Below are 18,152 nucleotides of genomic sequence, written 5' to 3'. Positions count from 1 at the left end.
TGGCATTTGTTTTGTTTTTCATTTCTGCTCTAAGGATCTTCTACCGTTCATGGAATCATGTCTTGGCAGAGATGGCAATTGATCATTAAAGTTCTTCTATCCCCAATTTCTGGCTGATACCTAAAATCACATCATTATTAAATTAACTTATTTGTGCAAATTATGATACCCAAGAAAAACGCAGATAACCTTACAGGGAGTTGGAGAGGTAACACAAGCCAACATCTAAATGAAACATCAAATATTCAGAACTTTTCTGTGGTAGCTCGTGCTAGAAGCTCTCTGCTAAGTGAGACAGTAACAAAGTTTTCACTGGGGAAGGAGAAGCTTGGGTAGGGTTTTAATAGTTGGGGGCTCAGAACAGGCTTAAGGTGCTGACTCTGAAAGAGGACAGGGAAATGGGTATTGGAAAAGGAAGAGGAAGGACATTTAAAAGATATAGAAAACTTCACAATTTTAATAGACGTAACCCTGTGGAGTGGTCTCTGAAACCTACAGAGCATTTAGAGTTAAAAAATCCAGCTTTGTTAAACCAGGAATTGGTGATGGCTGTCTCTTTTTTAAAAAGCTCTTTTTTTCCCCATCTGCACCAAAAACATACTTTTCACATTTCCTTGTACTTGTTATATCTCCAGATGTCCCAGGGATGTTATAAGGGGTGGTGGTAAAAGTCTGTATAACCAACTTTCTCAACCAAGTTACTCGAATCTTTTACATTCAGTCAGGATATGAAATTAGCAGTTGGTATACAGGCTATATTGGTCAGGGTAATAATTTCCAGGGTCAGATGATTAATTGTGGCCATTGTTCCAGAGAGGCATTTCATTGTTTCTACTAGAGCATGTGTTTATTGAAGCTTTGTTGTTTTTGCCAGATGCAATTGGCTCATCTTGTGAAATGTGTGCTATGGATTTGATCCTTTGCTGAGTGTATCCATGTTAACATCTCTGAAATACTGGTGACAGATTTTTTCTCCACTTCAATGAGAAAAATTTCTTTTTCACTTTCTATGACCAGTTAAAAGAAGATGGATGCACAGAGTTCAGCCAAAATGAACACAAGAAAGAGGAGAAAAGAGGTACCTGGACCCAATGGGGCAACAGAAGAAGATGGAATTTCTTCAAAAATGCCACGCTGTGCAATTGTAAGGAAGAGATTTCTTTGTTGAACACTTAACCTGGCAGGGGGAGGGTAGAAACTGATATAAAATTGATGATATCAGTATGACAATTAAATAATGGAAAGAATGAATAGTGTGAATAGTATTTTCACAGTTGTTGGAAATGTTATGCTTTCTTATCAAATTGTAGCCCACAGCTCATTTGCAAGAGCTTTACATTGGAACTGGAAAAAGAACGTTAGAAAAAAAAAGAATGTTAGGAAAATTTGGAAGTTGTGTGTATATTAGGCTAAAGATCAAATTAAAACTAATGGGATAGAGAAATTGGAGCAGTCCTCTGATCTTAGTATCGTCTCATGGTGTTTAGTTTTCTGTGTCTTGTTTTTTTTCTCCATTCCTTCACTCTATTACTGGTTATATCTTAGATGAGAGCCTTTTTCTATTACTGCCTACCTTGTGTTCCTTTAACCCTGGGACGTTATCTTGTATTTGCTAACTACTGCCAAGCCTTCGATGAAAGACCCCATTCCAAACTGCTCATCCTGTCTCAGTTTGGTACCCTTCTTAAAGCTTCTCCTAAAGAACATGTCAAAGACCACATAAACAATTGAAGTTATTATTTTTTTTTTTAAGATTTTTTATTTAATTATTTGACAGCGAGAGAGAGAGAGAGACAGTGAGAGCAGGAACACAAGCAGGGGGAATGGGAGAGGGAGAAGCAGACCCCCCGCTGAGCAGGGAGCCCGATGTGGGGCTCAATCCCAGGACTCTGGGATCATGACCTGAGCCAAAGGCAGACGCTTAACGACTGAGCCACCCAGGCGCCCCTGAAGTTATTATTGATATATAATATTATTATGAAATCCATATTTTAAAATTCCAGTGAAAGGATTGTATGTTTCTGTGTTTTCTTTACCTATATTGACCATTAGCTGTTGATCAAACTGCAGTTTCCACTGTTTAGTTCTGGAGCTTCATGTAGTGCAAAGGGAAAAATATTTTTACTCTGACACAATTAACATTTGTTCCAAATCAGTACTCTGTCTTGAGCAATAAAAACAACTGGATTCCCCCAACAAGAGACATTTGCTTTAGGCCTGATATTGATGATGATATTGATGGTAGGGGCAAGTGTGTTAGTTTCCTATTGCTGCTTAACACATTGCCACAACTGTAGTGGCCTAAAACTGTACAGATATATTATCTTATAGTTCTGGAGGTCAGAAGTCTGAAATGGGTTTCAGAGGGCTAAAATCAAAGTGTTGATAGGGCTGGAGGTTCTAAGGGAGAATCTGTTTTCTTGTCTTTTCCAGCTTTGAGGGGGCTGTCCCCATTGCTTTGCTCATGGTACCAGCTAGCAATCACATCACTCTTACTGCTGCTTCTGTCATCACATCTCTGCTGATTCTGACTTTTCTGCCTCTCACTTACAAAGACCCTTGTGATTACATTGAACATACCTGAATAATCCAGGATAATCACCCTGGTTCAAAATCCTTTAATTTAATCATATCCGCAAAGCCCTTTTTGCCATGTAAGGTAACATAGTCCCAGGTTCTAGAGAATAACATGTAGACGTCTTTAGGGGACCATTATTCACTGTAGCAAGTATACTCAGAAAATGACTCAGCAGTAAATAAAACAGGCCATTGTTAATTTCTGAATGCTTCTTAGAGAATTCAGGTTAAGGAGATATGGTGATAAGCACCAATTCAGCAATCAGTCTTGGAGTAGGACAAGTTATAACCAAGTAGTTGATACTCGTTGCCAGTCACAATAGCCAGGGATAGAGCAAAGGCCAGCTTAGTGGAATGGGATCTTAAAAGACTTAAATTTCTTGGTCCTTAGAATTGAGGAATTTCAATGCTTTAAATTACTTTGCTTCATGTATTCATGTCACAAATCAGTTGAGTGACTTCCTACTTATCCACATTCCTCTCTAGTACACACTGGCTATTTAGCATGCGCTAATGGTCAAAGATTCACTTGCCCAACAGGCTGTACCAACCCTAGTGAGGGGTGTCTGTTAAATAAACTTGTCGGTCGTCTCCATTGTACACTTGTATGTTCTATCTCTGACCCCTTTTCAGCTCTGTAGCAAAAGCAAATAAGATTTTTTTTCTTTTTCTTTTTCTTTTTAATAACAGCTCTATTGAGATCATATAATCCACCCATTTAACTATACAATTCAGTGGTTTGGGGTATATTTAGAGTTGTGCAGCCATCACCGCAACCAATTTTAGAATATTTTCATCACCCCCCAAAAAAGTCCCATCCTCATTCACAGTCACTTTCCATTACCTCCTAACTTCCAGCCTCTGGAAACTGCTATAGTAGTTAGGTCTCGATAGATTTGCCTATTCTGGACATTACATATAAATGGCATATATACATACATAGTCTTGTGGCTGGCTTCTTTTCGCTGAGCATGTTTTTAAGATTCATTAATGTTGTAGCATGTATTTGTACGTCATTTCTTTTTGTTGACAAATAATATTCCATCACATACCACATTTTACTTACCCACTCATTAGTTGACATTTGAGTTGAACAAACAAGATTTTATCACATACAATGTGCCAGCATGGCCAGTAGGTGATAGGAGTATAAAGATAAATAAGACCTTCCCTTTGAGAGATGTGAGCCTAATACGAGGCTCTATAGCTTAGAGCCCAGAAGAAGTTTTTTGGTTTTTTTTCCTTGCAAGGGGGAGAGAAATTACCAAGTATTAGTAGCTGGGGTGGTGGGTCAGAATGAATTGGAAAGAAGAGAGAAAATAATTAAGGAGGAATAATAAAGGTATAACTTTATGGCTAGTTTGTTTATAAGTATAAAGAATTTACTGATACAGATGTTTCTAAAGATACAATCAGAAAGAATCACAAAAATATTTACGAAGAATAAGACTTTTAGCCTATCTTAATATTTATCATATGTATAAATAAATCACAAATTGACAACAGTTCTGCTAATGGAGATAGATCTCACAATCTCATATATTGAGAACATCGATGTGCCAGTTGCTATGCATTGGAGATGCAAAAATGAAAAAATGACCGGGGCACCTGGGTGGCTCAGTTGTTAAGCATCTGCCTTCGGCTCAGGTCATGATCCCAGGGTCCTGGGATCGAGCCCCGCATCGGGCTCCCTGCTCCGTGGGAAGCCTGCTTCGTCCTCTCCCACTCCCTGCTTGTGTTCCTTCTCTCGCTGTGTCTCTCTCTGTCAAATAAATAAATAAAATCTTTAAAAAAATATTAAAAAAAAAAAAAAGAAAAGATGACCTTGCCCTTAAGAAGCTCACAGACAGGGGCACCTGGGTGGCTCAGTCAGTTAAGTGTCTGCCTTTGGTTTAGGTCATAATCCCAGGATCCTGGGATCAAGCCTCACATCGGGCTCCCTGCTCAGTGGAGAGTCTGCTTCTCCCTCTCCCTCTCCATCTGTATGCTCATTCACTCACTCTCTCAAATAAATAAAAAAGAAGCTTCTTAAAAAAAAAAAAAAGCTCACAGACAAATAGGGGAAATAGATAAATAATTAAGATACAGAATAAGGGGTGCCTGGGTGGCTCAGTCAGTTAAGCATCTGACTCTTGATTTTGGCTTAGGTTATGATATCAGGGTTGTGAGGTTGAGCCCCACATCAGGCTCTGCACTGAGCAGGGAGCCTGCTTAGAGTTCTCTTTTCTCCCTCTCCCTCAGCCCCTCCCCTGCTTGCATACTCTCTCTCCTAAAAAAAAAAAAATAGCTAAATAGAAGAAAGAAGAGCAACAGATAAACTTGGATCTAGGGGTGGGGACAGTGGTTTTGGAAAAGCTTCATTGAGATTATTTCTGAGCTGAACTTTGAAGGATAAATAGGAATTCAAGGAATGGACAAGGGGCACCTGGGTGGCTCAGTTGGTTAAGCGTCTGACTCTTGATCTCAGCTCAACTCTTGATCTCAGGGTTGTGAGTTCAGGCCCCGTGTTGGGCTCCATGCTGGGCGTGGAACCTACTAAAAAAAAAATTCTCCAAGAAATGGGTAAGAGATAGAATATAAGTTCAAGTGTGAAATAATAGTATGTTTAGCAAACTATGAGTAATATTACTAGAGTTTAAAGTTCAGAATAATAATCTGCAATAGATAAGGTAAGCAAGGGAGCAAAGGGCTGATTATGAAGGATCTTGTGTGCTGTGCTAAGGAGTTTGAACTTTATCTTGTGGATAATGTGATCAGATTTGTAGTTTAGAAGATCATCCTGATTGTTTTGGAAAGGATTAGTTGAAACAGGGATTGACAGAAACCAAAGGACTAGTTGTGAGATTGTTGTAATGATCCAGGTTGGAGATAATGAGAACTTAAACTAAAATTTTAAATTTTTAAGGGGTAAAATAGACAATCCTTAGACATCGGGATGTAAAGGATGAGAGGTGTTAAAGATGACTCCTGGATTTCAGTCTTAGGTAGATTGTATAGATGGCATGCTTCTTACTTAAAGTAGAAATACAGAAAGATGGTTTAGGAGAAAGATGATTTTAATTTAGTACAGGTTCAACTTAGAAGGTCTAGGAGACATCCAAATAGTGGTTAGATAGATGAGCTCATTGTTTACATTCATTGAAATGGCAATAGGAGTCAGGGAGAATTATTGCTTTTCTTTTCTCCTTCTTACCTCCCTCTCCCCCCTTCTCCCTTTCTCCCTTTCTCCCTTTTCCTTTTCTTTCCTACCTTCCCTCCTCCCTCCCTCCCTTCCTTCCTTCCCATCCCCAGGGAGTGGAATCTTTTTGTTCTGTTCCTTATCCCTTCTTTCTCACACCATGTGGTATTCCTCTTGACTTCACAGCCTTTCCTCTAGCAATATGGAAAAAATTTAGATCTCAGTAAGACCTGTTACCATTTGTGCAGCATGTTTGGGTAAAAGGGAAATGTTTCTCTGTCATTGTGAAAGTTTTTGCTGAAAAATGTTTAAGAATCCTTGGAAGTAGAGTACTGGGAAGCCAATATCAAGTTCTGGTCATAATCTGAGTTATCTCCATTCCCTATTCCTAAGGACACCAGAATCTCATCTCTTTCACTGGAATTTTGAGGAATAGTGAGTTAATATATGTGAACATAATCAGGAGAAGTTTTTATGAAAGCAGTATTGCATTCAGAAGATCATTCATAATTTGGGGATGATGATCATTAATCGTTATAATAGTATTAGTTATAATTTGTATAGAATTAGAAACTTGATATAGCATCTAGAATCTAATCTCTTAGATTAATACAATTTAGTTAATTTTGTTGGCATAATGAAACCTGTGTGCCATAGAACAACATGAGCTCATGTTGTTGATGATGACCTAAATTTGTTGAGTGCCACTATATGTGAAACATTGTGCTAGTTACTTTGCATATGCTCTTTTATTTAATCCTTGTAGCCATCTTATGGGGGCATGTATTATATTCCATTTAATAGAAGAGGAAAGCTGTGATTTCACAGCTATTAAGTGATAGAGTTGGGATTGATTCATTTATTTATTTTAAAGATTTTATTTATTTATTATGTCAGAGAGAGAGCACACAAGCAGGGGGAGCAGCAGGCAGAGGGAGAAGCAGGCTCCCCACTGAGCAAGGAGCCCGATGTGGGACTCAATCCCAGGACCCCCTGGGATCATGACCTGAGCCGAAGGCAGATGCTTAACCGACTGAGCCACCCAGGCGTCCCTAGAGTTGGTATTTAGATTTAAGTTTTTTCAAGTTCTAAATCCATGCCGTTTCATTTATGCTTCACAATCAGATAGTCAAACGACTTGAAAATAATATTCTGCAGGATTCCCTTGAGATTAAAATGAAGGAGGTATGTTTTAGGAGAATAAAGGTAGAAATACTTAGTCCTACTTTTATAAGGCTTAGCTTCTAGAGACACTGTTTTTAGAAAGATATTTTTAGAAATACTATTCATTCTAACTGGATTTGAGAATGAGAAAGATTTTGCTGATCTGTTGTAGTTGAAGAACCTCAGGTTTCATTTTCTATACTTAGGAGGAATTGAAACCCTAGCCAGGAGAGATATCTGCATTTGCCTTCTGCCTTGGAACATACATAGTATACAGGGAAGATTGAAGAAACAGCTGTAAAAGATAGAACACTTTTTTTTTTTTTTTTTTTATTTATTTATTTTTGAGAGAGAGAATGAGAGACAGAGAGCATGAGAGGGAGGAGGGTCAGAGGGAGAAGCAGACTCCCTGCCGAGCAGGGAGCCCGATGCGGGACTCGATCCAGGGACTCCAGGATCATGACCTGAGCCGAAGGCAGTCGCTTAACCAACTGAGCCACCCAGGCGCCCTTTTTTTTTTTTTTTTTTTTTTATTTCACTTTTTTTTTTTTTTTAAGATTTTATTTTATTTATTTTAAAGAGAGAGAGAGAGACGGAGTGTGGGTGCGTGTGAGTGGGGGAGGGGCAGAGGGAGAGGGAAAGAGAGAATCCCAAGCAGAACTCTGTGCTGACCACGGAGCCTGACACGGGGCTCGATCCCAGGACCCTGAGATCATGACCTGAGCTGAAATCTAGAGTTAGATGCTTAACCGACTGAGCCACCCAGGTGCCCTGAAAGATAGGATACTTTAATGTATCTTTTTAAATTGAGATAAAATTCATGTAACATAAAATTCATGTAACATAAAATTCACTGTTTAAACCATTAAAAAGTGTACAATTCAGTGTTTTTTTAGTGTATTCACAATGTTAATGCAGCCATCACCACTGTCTAATTCCAGAACATTTTCATCACCACAAAAAGAAGCCCCATATCTGTTAGCAGTCACCTCCCCCATCCCCCCAACCTATCCCCTGGCAACCACTAATCTACTTTCTGTCTCTAGGTATTTGTCTATTTTGGACGTTTCATATAAATGGAATCATATAGTATGTGGCCTTTTGTATCTGGCTTCTTATATTTAACATTGTTTTCAAGGTCCATCCAGGTGGTAGCATATATTAATACTGCATTCATTTTTACAGGTGAATAATATTACACATAGACATACCATTTTGTGTATCCATTCATCACTTTTTGGCTATCGTGAATAATGCTGTTATGAACATTATTCATGTATAGGTTTTTAAAAATACATATATGTTTTCAGGGGTGCCTGGCTGGCCCAGTCAGTGGACCATGTGATTCTTGATCTTGAGGTCATGAGTTCAAGCCCCATGTTGGGCGTAGAGCCTACTTTAAAAAATAATAATAAAATAAAATCTTTGTTTTCATTCTCTTGGTTATATACCCAGGAGTGTAATTTCTGGATCATATGGTATTCTGTGTTTAACATTTTGAAGAACTATTTTCCATAGTTGGGCACCAGTTTACATTCACAGCAGCAGTGTATGAAGGTTCCAGTTTCTCCACATTCTTGCCATCACTGTTTTTGCCAGTGTTTTTGCTCATAGCCATCCTAGTGGGTGTGAAGTGGTATCATTGTGGTTTTCATTTGCATTTCCATGATGACTAATGTTGTTGAGCATCTTTCCATGTGCTTTTTGGCCATTAGTATATCTTCTTTGGAGAAATGTCTAGATCCCTTTTCCTCCCTTCCATTTTCCATGGCCTAACCCTAGATCTTTCACAGTTTCTTTTCCTAGAGCTGTTAACTTGGCTTTCTCTAGATTAATGTTTCTAGCTTGATCTGGGCTTAATACAGTGCTCAGCAGTTCCATTAGTCATTTGCTGATGCTCTGGTACATTTCCCACAACAGCTATTCCACATATTTTCTACTTTCCTCAGGCTTTCAGTCTCATTCCAACCTCACTGTTTTTCATAGGACATTTCATGTCCTTCTTACTATACTGATAAAATTGAGGACATCAGATATAAATTTGTGTGTCTTTCCTCCTTTACATCTAACATTGTCCTTTTATCACCTTCCTTTCTTCTTTTAGAAAAGGGTGATCCTTCCTATTTCTGAAGCTAATACCCCCCCCCCCCCCCCCCCCCGCTTTCCTTTGAAGCCATTCCCTACCATTTCTCTAGACTCTTCCTCCCTTAGTTATCTGTTTTTTCCTTCTCCGGTATTTTCAGTCTCTTTGGCTCCTTTTCCTCTGTCTTTGACATGTACAGATCTCCTGAACTTAAAAAAAAAAAAGAAAGCAAGCCACTTGCTCTTTCTGTCTCCTCTAGGTACCTTTCAGTTTTTCTCATTCCTTTTATAGATACACATATCTAATGAGAGATTATTACTAATCTATTTCCCTTTCTTCTAATTTTCTTAAAGGCACTGGTGTTCTGACTTTTATTAATATATTCTAGAAGGTCTCTAATAGTCATTTAAATCTCCAAATTCAAAGACTTCGCTCAGGTCTCATTTTCTTTGATCTCAACTCCTTTTTTTTAAAACTTCCCCATTCCTGCTACTGTACTACTGGTACTACAATCTTATTTTCAGTTCAAAAATTCATTGTAAATGCCTCGTTTTCCTCAAGTGACAATATTTTCTCTCCTTTTTTTTTTTTTTTAAGATTTTATTTATTTATTTGACAGAGAGATAGCGAGAGGGGGAACACAGCAGGGGGAGTGTGAGGGAGAAGCAGGCTTCCCGCAGAGCAGGGAGCCCGATGCGGGGCTCGATCCCAGGACCCCGGGATCATGACCTGAGCCGAAGGCAGATGCTTAATGGCTGAGCCACCCAGGCGCCCCAATATTTTTTCTTTTTACCATGTACTACCCATTCTTCCTTCACAAAATCTACCACCCTTTCTACTCCCACAGCAACATTAATGGAAAAATCTGTAAGCCCATTTTCTTCTCCCTATAATAACCTCTGAACTGGTCTCTTTCTGAATATGCAGAATAATCAATGGTGTCCTAGTAAACTGGCTCACTGCAGAGGAAAAAACCCTCTGATATGTAGCATTTGCTGATTTCTGTGGCTGAGATCAGACTACCAATGATTTAATAACTGGCCCACAAAATTCCTGAATATTTAACAACCAACTCCAGTACACCATTGGTAATAACTTTCAGAGACACAATAAAACCCGTCTTTGATCTACATGTACTATTGTTAATAAATACATTTTTTTCTATTTGTTTTACAGATTTTTGCCTGTTTTTATATATAAACATATATAAACTTTATTGCTATAATTCATATACCATTATAATTCACATACCCATTTCAAGTGTGCAATGAAGTGTGCAGAGTGTGCAACCATCATCATAATCTATTTTAGAACATGTTTATCACCCCAGGGAGAAGCCCTGTATCCATTAGCAGTTACTCTCCATTTCTCCCTAATCCTCCAAGCCCTGTATAACCACTAATTTACTTTCTGTATAAATTTTCCTATTCTGGATATTATATATAAATGGAATCATACAATAAGTGGTCTTTTGTGGCCAGCTTCTTTCACTTAGCATAATATTTTCAAGATTTCAGGATCCCTGTTGTGGCATGTGTCATTACTACATTCCTTTTTATGCCCAAATGTCATTTGTTTCTCGAGGTATAACTTAAATATAATAGAGTGCACAGACCTTGAGTGTACAGCTCAATAAATTTTTACATATGTATATATCCATGTAATCACCAGTATTCCCAGAAGACTCTCACGCCCCTGCTTGTCAGTATCCACTTTACCCAAATTTCCTCCTTTTCCTGTGGCTTCTAGTCATCATAGATTAGCTTTGCCTGTTTTTGACCTTTATATACATAGAATCATAAATTATGTGTTATTTTGTGAATAGCATATGTTTTTAGAAACACAAACTACTGTTAAGCAACTCTGAGTACTAACTTCTAGAGGATAAATTGTCTAATCTGTAGAGAAATCTCTATTAACTAAAGAAAATTGTATATTTGGGTCATTGGTCTATTCTTATCTCCTTTAAAAAATGTTCTTAAATTGGGGCGCCTGGGTGGCTCAGTCGTTGAGCGTTTGCCTTCAGCTCAGGTCATGATCCCAGGTTCTTGGGATTGAGCCCCGCATCGGGCTCCCTGCTCAGTGGGAAGTCTGCTTCTTCCTCTCCCACTCCCTCTGCTTGTGTTCCCTCTCTCACTGTGTCTCTCTCTGATCTTTTAAAAAAAATGTTCTTAAAAAGGATAGCACACAGGGCGCCTGGGTGGCTCAGTTGGTTAAGCGACTGCCTTCGGCTCAGGTCATGATCCTGGAGTTCCGGGATCGAGTCCCGCATCGGGCTCCCTGCTCAGCAGGGAGTCTGCTTCTCCCTCTCCCGCTCCCCCCTCTTGTGCTCTTTCTCTCTCTCAAATAAATAAATAAATAAAATCTTTAAAAAAAAAAGGATAGCACACATATGTACCCATGTCTCCTAAAAATGAATGTTTTATCTTTATAGCTTTAGCATATCTTAAACTAAGCTTATTATATAAGTGATTTTTAAAAAGAAATAGTTTTTTTTAAAGATTTATTTATTTTTAGAGAGAGCGCGAACATACAGTGGGGAGGGACAGAGGAAGACGGAGAGAGATAATCTTAAGCAGGCTCCCCAGTCACAATCCTGAGATCATGACCTGAGCTGAAATCAAGAGTCAGATGTCCAACCAACTGAGCCACCCAGGTGCCCCAAAAAGAAATATGTTTTAATTTTAAAACCTAATCTTAAAGGATGCCCGGGTGGCTCAGTCAGTTGAGTGTCTACCTCTTAGTTTCTGCTTGGGTTATGATCTCATGGTGAACCCTGAGTCAGGCTCTGCATCCAGGGTGGGAGTCTGCTTGAGGATTCTCCCCCTCTGCCTCTCCTCCTACTCACGCTCTCTTTCTCTCTCTCTCTCAAATAAATATATAAATCTAAAACCTAATCTTAAAAAATCCATCCTTATCTGAAAAGAAAACAAAACAGTGTCTTTCCAGTTCCTGGATTCAGCCCAATCATAATGTGATCTATTTAGAATTTAAAATTCTAAGCAAACATTACTACAGCCCAACAGAAATTAAAAGAATTATAAGGGAATGTTATGAACAACTGAATGCCAAAAAATTTGACAATTTAAATAAAATAGAAATTCCTAGAAAGAGACAAATTACCAAAACTGACCCAAGATGAAATAGAAAATCTGAATGGACTTATCCCAAGTTAAAAAAAAAAAATCAAATTTATTTTTAAAAACCTTCCCACAAAGACAAGCCCAGTCCCAGATGCTTCATTGGTGAATTCTTTCAAACTTTAGGGAAGAAATAGTTCCCTGTTCTGAACAGTTCCTCTGCTATTTCAGAGAATATTTTCTATCCCATTTTATGAAACCAAACATCAAAGCCAGGCCAAAAAAAAAAAAAAAAAACACAAGAAAAGGAAACTATAGTTCAAAATTTCTCACAAACTTATATGTAAAAATCCTTAACAAGATATTAACAAATCCAGGAACATATAAAAAGATTTATATAGCATGACCAAGGAGGATTTTACTCTGGAATGCAAGGTTGGTTTGACATCCTAAAACTCAATCTAATACACCAGAAATAACAAAACACAAAACCAGAATATGAATGTTTTAGTAATGCAGAAAAAGCATGTGACAAAATCCAACACCTTTCTATTATAAAAACTCTCAACAAATTGCAAAAACAAGGGCAATTCCTCAGTTGATAAATGGCATCCACAAAAAACCTAGTTAACATAATATTTAATGGTGAAAGATTGCATGCTTCACCCCTAAGATTGGGAAAAAGGCAAGGATATTTGTTCTTGTTACTTCTGTTCAACATTGTGCTAGAGATTCCAACTAAGGCAATAAGGGATAATAAAAAGGAAATTAAAGGCATCCAGATTGGAAAGAAGTAAAACGTCTTTAGTCACAGATGACATGATCTCATATGTAGAAAATCCTAAGGAATCTACCAAAGTGCTAGAACTAATAATTGAGTTTAGCAAAGTCACAGGACCAAGATCAAAATACAAAAATCATCTGAAATTATACACACAGACACAACATTTGCACATATAAATCAATTTGCATTTCTATAGACTAGCAAGGGACAATCCAAAAATAAAGTTAAGAGAAACAATTCCCTTCACGATAGAATCAAATAGAATAAAATACTTAAGAATAAATTTTTTTTAGATTTTATTTATTTATTTGACAGAGACACAACGGGAGAGAAGGAACACAAGCAGGGGGAGTGGGAGAGGGAGAAGTAGGCTTCCCACTGAAGAGGGAGCCCGATGCGGGGCTCGATTCCAGGACCCTGGGATCATGACCTGAGCTGAAGGCAGATGCTTAACCATCTGAGCCACCCAGGCGCCCCAAGAATAAATTTTTAAAAAATATTTTATTTATTTCTTTGAGAGAGAGAGACAGCACAAGCAGGGGGAGGACCCCAGAGGGAGAGGGAGAAGCAGGCTCCCCACTGATCAGGAAGCCCGATATGGGGCTCGATCCCAGGACCCTGGGATCATGACCTGAGCTGAAGGCAGATGCTTACCTGACTGAGCCACCCAGGTGCCCCAAAAATAAATTTAACAAAAACTCTGAAGTAAGGCTTTCCTCTGTAGAGGAAAGAGCATTCCTGCATTCTTATTTCAGCTTTGCCTCTGAGTAATTGCATATAATTCATACAATTTCTTTGAACCTTGTTTTCCTCATCTTTAAATTGAGAATTATTGTGCTTCTTGCCTCACAGGGCTGTTATGAGCATTAGAATATATTTATAGTGTAAAGCATTATACAGTGATAATCATACTTAATAAAGCATACAGAAGCTATTTGCCTTCCCAGTCCCCTAGTTGAAGTGGTATGAAAATGTACTTAAGAACCTTGGCAATTTCCAGGGCGCCTGGGTGGCTCAGTCCTTGGGTGTCTGCCTTCGGCTCGGGTGGTGATCCCAGGGTCCTGGGAGCAAGCCCCACATCGGGGTCCCTGCTCATTTTGAAGCCTGCTTCTCCCTCTCCCACTCCCCCTGCTTGTGTTCCCTCTCTCGCTGTGTCTCTCTGTCAAATAAATAAATAAAATCTTAAAAAAAAAAAAGAACCTTGGCAATTTCATCACATAGAACAGGGTCGGGTGTTGTGCCAGGTAGTGGAGGAGCCATTATTCTGGACCCAGTTAGTTGGGACTATGCTTAGTTTCCCATCCACCTCGCTCAATATTACCCTGAAATCACCAGTAAGACATTTATCTTTCCTATCATGATTTACTGATTTACGCATTTGGTAAAAGGTTGCAACTTTCACTTGTCATTTTGAAATGCCTTTTTTTCTTTTGTTATGGCTTTAGGAGGAACTTAATACCAGTATATTGAATAACTGATTGTTCTTTAAAGTTGCCATTTTTTGAGTATTTCAGTCTATACCATTGAATTTAACTTTTCCTTCACTTTCCTCTTCTTAAGGGCTTACAGCAGCCAGCTCCTTTTTCTGACGAAATTGAAGTTGACTTTAGTAAGCCCTATGTCAGGGTAACTATGGAAGAAGCTAGCAGAGGAACTCCTTGTAAGTAAATGCCTATTTATACTGTTGTTTTACTCTTGTTTTTAGCATTCAGTTGTATTTATCAAACATACATGTACTTTCTATATTTTTTCCTCAGTTTACTTGTAAAGTCTAGTTAGGGGAGGGTTTCCTCCCATCTCCCAGTTGTTCTCTTTGGGAAAAATAACTATACTCCATAAAATTTCATTTTTTCTTCTTCTTATAAACTTGTTTCCTGTGATGTTGTTACAGCTTGAGATATAGTGGAACAGAGATAATAGGGTATTAGCCCGAGCTGGATTATAATCTCGTCTGTTTTTACAAAGGTCCAAAAATATGTCAGGCTGTCACGTTTTTAATAGCCTTCAGAATTGTCCCCCAGATCTCCCTTTCTATAAGTTAGTACCCTAGCTATGATGCTCCTATAGGACAAAAATATTCCTAAGTGGGAAGATTCTTATCACTTAACTTTATCTTTACTGATATTTTTTAGGTTTTTTTTTTAAATACTCACTTTATTATTTTTAAACCCTATACTCTTTATTTCTATGCTTAGTTTACATCATTAATGAGCTATTTTTGACTACATAAATTATTAATATGTATTCTAGATACTCTTCCTGTTTTGGACAAGTGGATTTAGGGATCATCATAAAGAGAAACTTCCTTGAGTGTTAGGAATATAAAGCCCTATAGGCAGCTGTCCTTACTTATTTGTAAATTTTCCAATTCTTTTTTTCAATCCTTTTTTGGTTCTTTCCATTACTATGGTAAGTGTTCTGTCTACTCTGTAAATGTAGGCCTGCACTCAAACCCAGGCAAGTACTAGGGAACAAGAGGTAGTTACAGCCACAAGTCTATACATTTCCACTAGATAGAAGATATTTGTGGTTACTTCTTTTTTTTTTTATAAAGGTTGTTTTTTGTTTTGTTTTTGTTTTTGTTTTTGTTTTTTTTTTAAAGATTTTTATTTATTTATTTGACAGAGAGAGACACAGCGAGAGAGGGAACACAAGCAGGGGGAGTGGGAGAGAGAGAAGCAGGCTTCCCGCGGAGCAGGGAGCCCGATGCAGGGCTCGATCCCAGGACCCTGGGATCATGACCTGAGCTGAAGGCAGACGCTTAACGACTGAGCCACCTAGGCGCCCCTGTGGTTACTTCTTAATAGTGTTAGTATGTTTGCTCTCTGTTGTAATTGAAGAGTAGCAAAATATGAATAGACATGAATGCTGGACAATTTCAGGCCAGGGATCCCAGTACTCCTTAGCTATTTCTTGGCTATATGGAGCATAGCTTTTGAGTCCTCAAAATTCCAGAGAATGCTTTCTTTTTGCAAAAGTGTTTAGATGTAGCTCATGTTGATCACGACCCTTCTGACTCATGATGGTATTTTGGACTTGGCTCCCCTTGAGTAATAAGCAGGCCAATGGGGCAGGGCAAAATGACAACAAAACGGTGTAGTGGTGTCAGGTCAAATTTCAAAATGCCATCAAACAGTTCAAGGATCACATTCACATGTGATAGTAGACCTGTTGAAGGCAAGATCTTTTCATGTGCTCTCTGATAACACACATTCAGAATGTAGTACTTCACTCAGATCTGATCACGTTGGCTATATTACCCAGCTTATTGCTAATCTATCCACAAATCACCTGTGGTACATAAAATGTTTGTGTGTGCATGTGTACTATTCCCAAGTTTTAAAGCTTATAGTTAACAAGCAGTAACTAATCTAATTTTTAACAATTTTAGAATTAGAATTTTAATAATTTTAGAATTTTGTAAGTCATTTTTTGAGATTATCTACTTTATCATCTCTTCATTATATACATGAAGAAATTGAAGTCCTCAGAAACTAAGAAGTGAGAGCTTCCCTATAATAAAACAAATAATTAGTGATAGAATTGAAACTAAAACCTAAGTTTTTCCATCTTTGTGTTCTTTTCACCCTGGAGTGATGCTGCTCTTTGTAGACATTAGTTATAAAAAATAGAAGGCCATTGGCAAACTGATTGCATTTTAGGTGGAACAAAGAGTCACAAATTCACCTATAAAGTTGGCTGGTCTAATTTGGTCTCCAGTTTTTCTCCTATATCTCATTCTGTCTGTTCAGTCTTAAGTTAAATAACCACGTGACTATTCATGCCAGTGTTGGACAAGGAGTAAACCAATAAAGAATCTACACATGCCATGATTAGTGAATTTTAAACCAATAACTTGGACAAGGGGCATCCTTCCCCCCCCACACCATGTCTTCACTAGGGAGGTTAAGGGAATACAAGAAAGGAGTTGGTATAATCTAGGAGAAAACTCACTACCCAGAGGGAAAAAAAATATAGCTTGAGAGATGAAAAGCTTATTTCTTTTGGAAGATGAAAGAAAAAAGTCAGCAATATGTTTTCTAGGAGAAAGGGAAAAAAAAGGCAAAGTCTGAAGGGCAATGGAATCTGTTAGGGGCAAAAGTTTTGGTGATAGGTATTTGAGAGAATATATCAAAAGATGCAGTAAATTGAAACACAGATCTGTTCTGCCTAAAGGAAAACATATATTTATTTAGCCAACAGTAGTGCAAGGACTATAATTTATAAAACAAATCAGGACCATTTTGAAAGTGAAAGGGGGTTGCTCTTAATAATAAGCTGAGACAATATATAAATCAGGGTTTGGTCATCCTGGCCAGTAGACACTTGGTAAGAGAATGAATAACTCGTGCTTTTCCCCACATTTTCTCATTCAACAGTGTTCCTTTCTGGCCATTTGGTTGCTATATTAGCCTGGGTTTGCTAAAGACTTGGGGGTAAGTCATGGGGAATTGAGAGTTTAGGAGGCTGGGGAAACACTGAAGAGGGCAAGAAGCACATCTGGAGTTTGGTCTGAGAAAGGGTTCGGTGGTGACTTGGCCTGATAACAGGATGATTAACCCTGGCAAACAGCCACTAGATCAACAGCATTCTGTACTACTGTACTATTTCCACCATCCTCATCTCGCTTTGCCCATGCTATACGCTAATGTCAAAGAAACAACAACAAAATATTCTTAATTTTTGTATTCTATGCTTTGTCTTTTAGGATCAAAAAAAGTGAGATCATAGTCATGCTGGACTTGTTTAGGAAAGATGGAAGTATGTTAGTTACTTCATGGTCATGATTTCTAGGATGTAGAAGACAGATTAGGCTCCTCAGATTTTGTTTTCTTTTGCTTTGTTTTATGGATGAGGAAACTGAGTCTTAAAGAGGTTAAGATTACAGAGGAAGGAGGCTGGTGGTTAAGTTGGAGCTGTAATTTTTCTGACTCTTAAATCCATTATATTGTTTTTCGTTATATTGGCATATCTGTTTTATTTAAAAATTTCATTTCCTATATTATAAACCAATACATTCCCATGGCCTAACATTAATAAAGTACAAATAGAGTACAGAGTGAAATGTCTTCCTATTATCACTATCTCACAGCCACACACTGTCCCTCCCTCCCACCCTTTTAGTAGGTGTATCATGGTACATTCAGTCCTTTCATTGAGATTTAGGTTGTTTCCAAACTTTGATTATTACAAACTATGCTGCAATGGATAACATACATATTTACAAATCTATCTGTGAGAAAAATTCCTAGAAATAGAATAGCTGGGCCATTGTAGGTGTAGCTG

The 18,152-nt window shown here is 38.1% G+C and overlaps 1 protein-coding gene across 3 annotated transcripts in view; it reads left to right on the top strand.

The window, feature by feature from the left end:
• PCYT1A (phosphate cytidylyltransferase 1, choline, alpha) overlaps positions 1-18,152 on the top strand; it is a 62,618-nt gene that overhangs the window by 31,626 nt on the left and 12,840 nt on the right. For all 3 annotated transcript variants that reach the window (XM_032406800.1, XM_032406802.1, XM_032406801.1), the window contains 2 exons: positions 1,018-1,144; positions 14,427-14,526. In XM_032406800.1, coding sequence (XP_032262691.1) covers positions 1,028-1,144; positions 14,427-14,526 — 217 coding nt within the window. In that variant the 5' untranslated portion in view covers positions 1,018-1,027. The remainder of the gene's footprint in view (positions 1-1,017; positions 1,145-14,426; positions 14,527-18,152) is intronic.

This window comes from Phoca vitulina, unplaced genomic scaffold, assembly GCF_004348235.1.
Source record: "Phoca vitulina isolate PV1807 unplaced genomic scaffold, GSC_HSeal_1.0 scaffold8, whole genome shotgun sequence".
Classification (NCBI taxonomy): domain Eukaryota; kingdom Metazoa; phylum Chordata; class Mammalia; order Carnivora; family Phocidae; genus Phoca; species Phoca vitulina.
The sequence above is the reverse complement of the archived record's forward strand: the minus strand, read 5'-3'. Positions and strand labels throughout refer to the sequence as shown.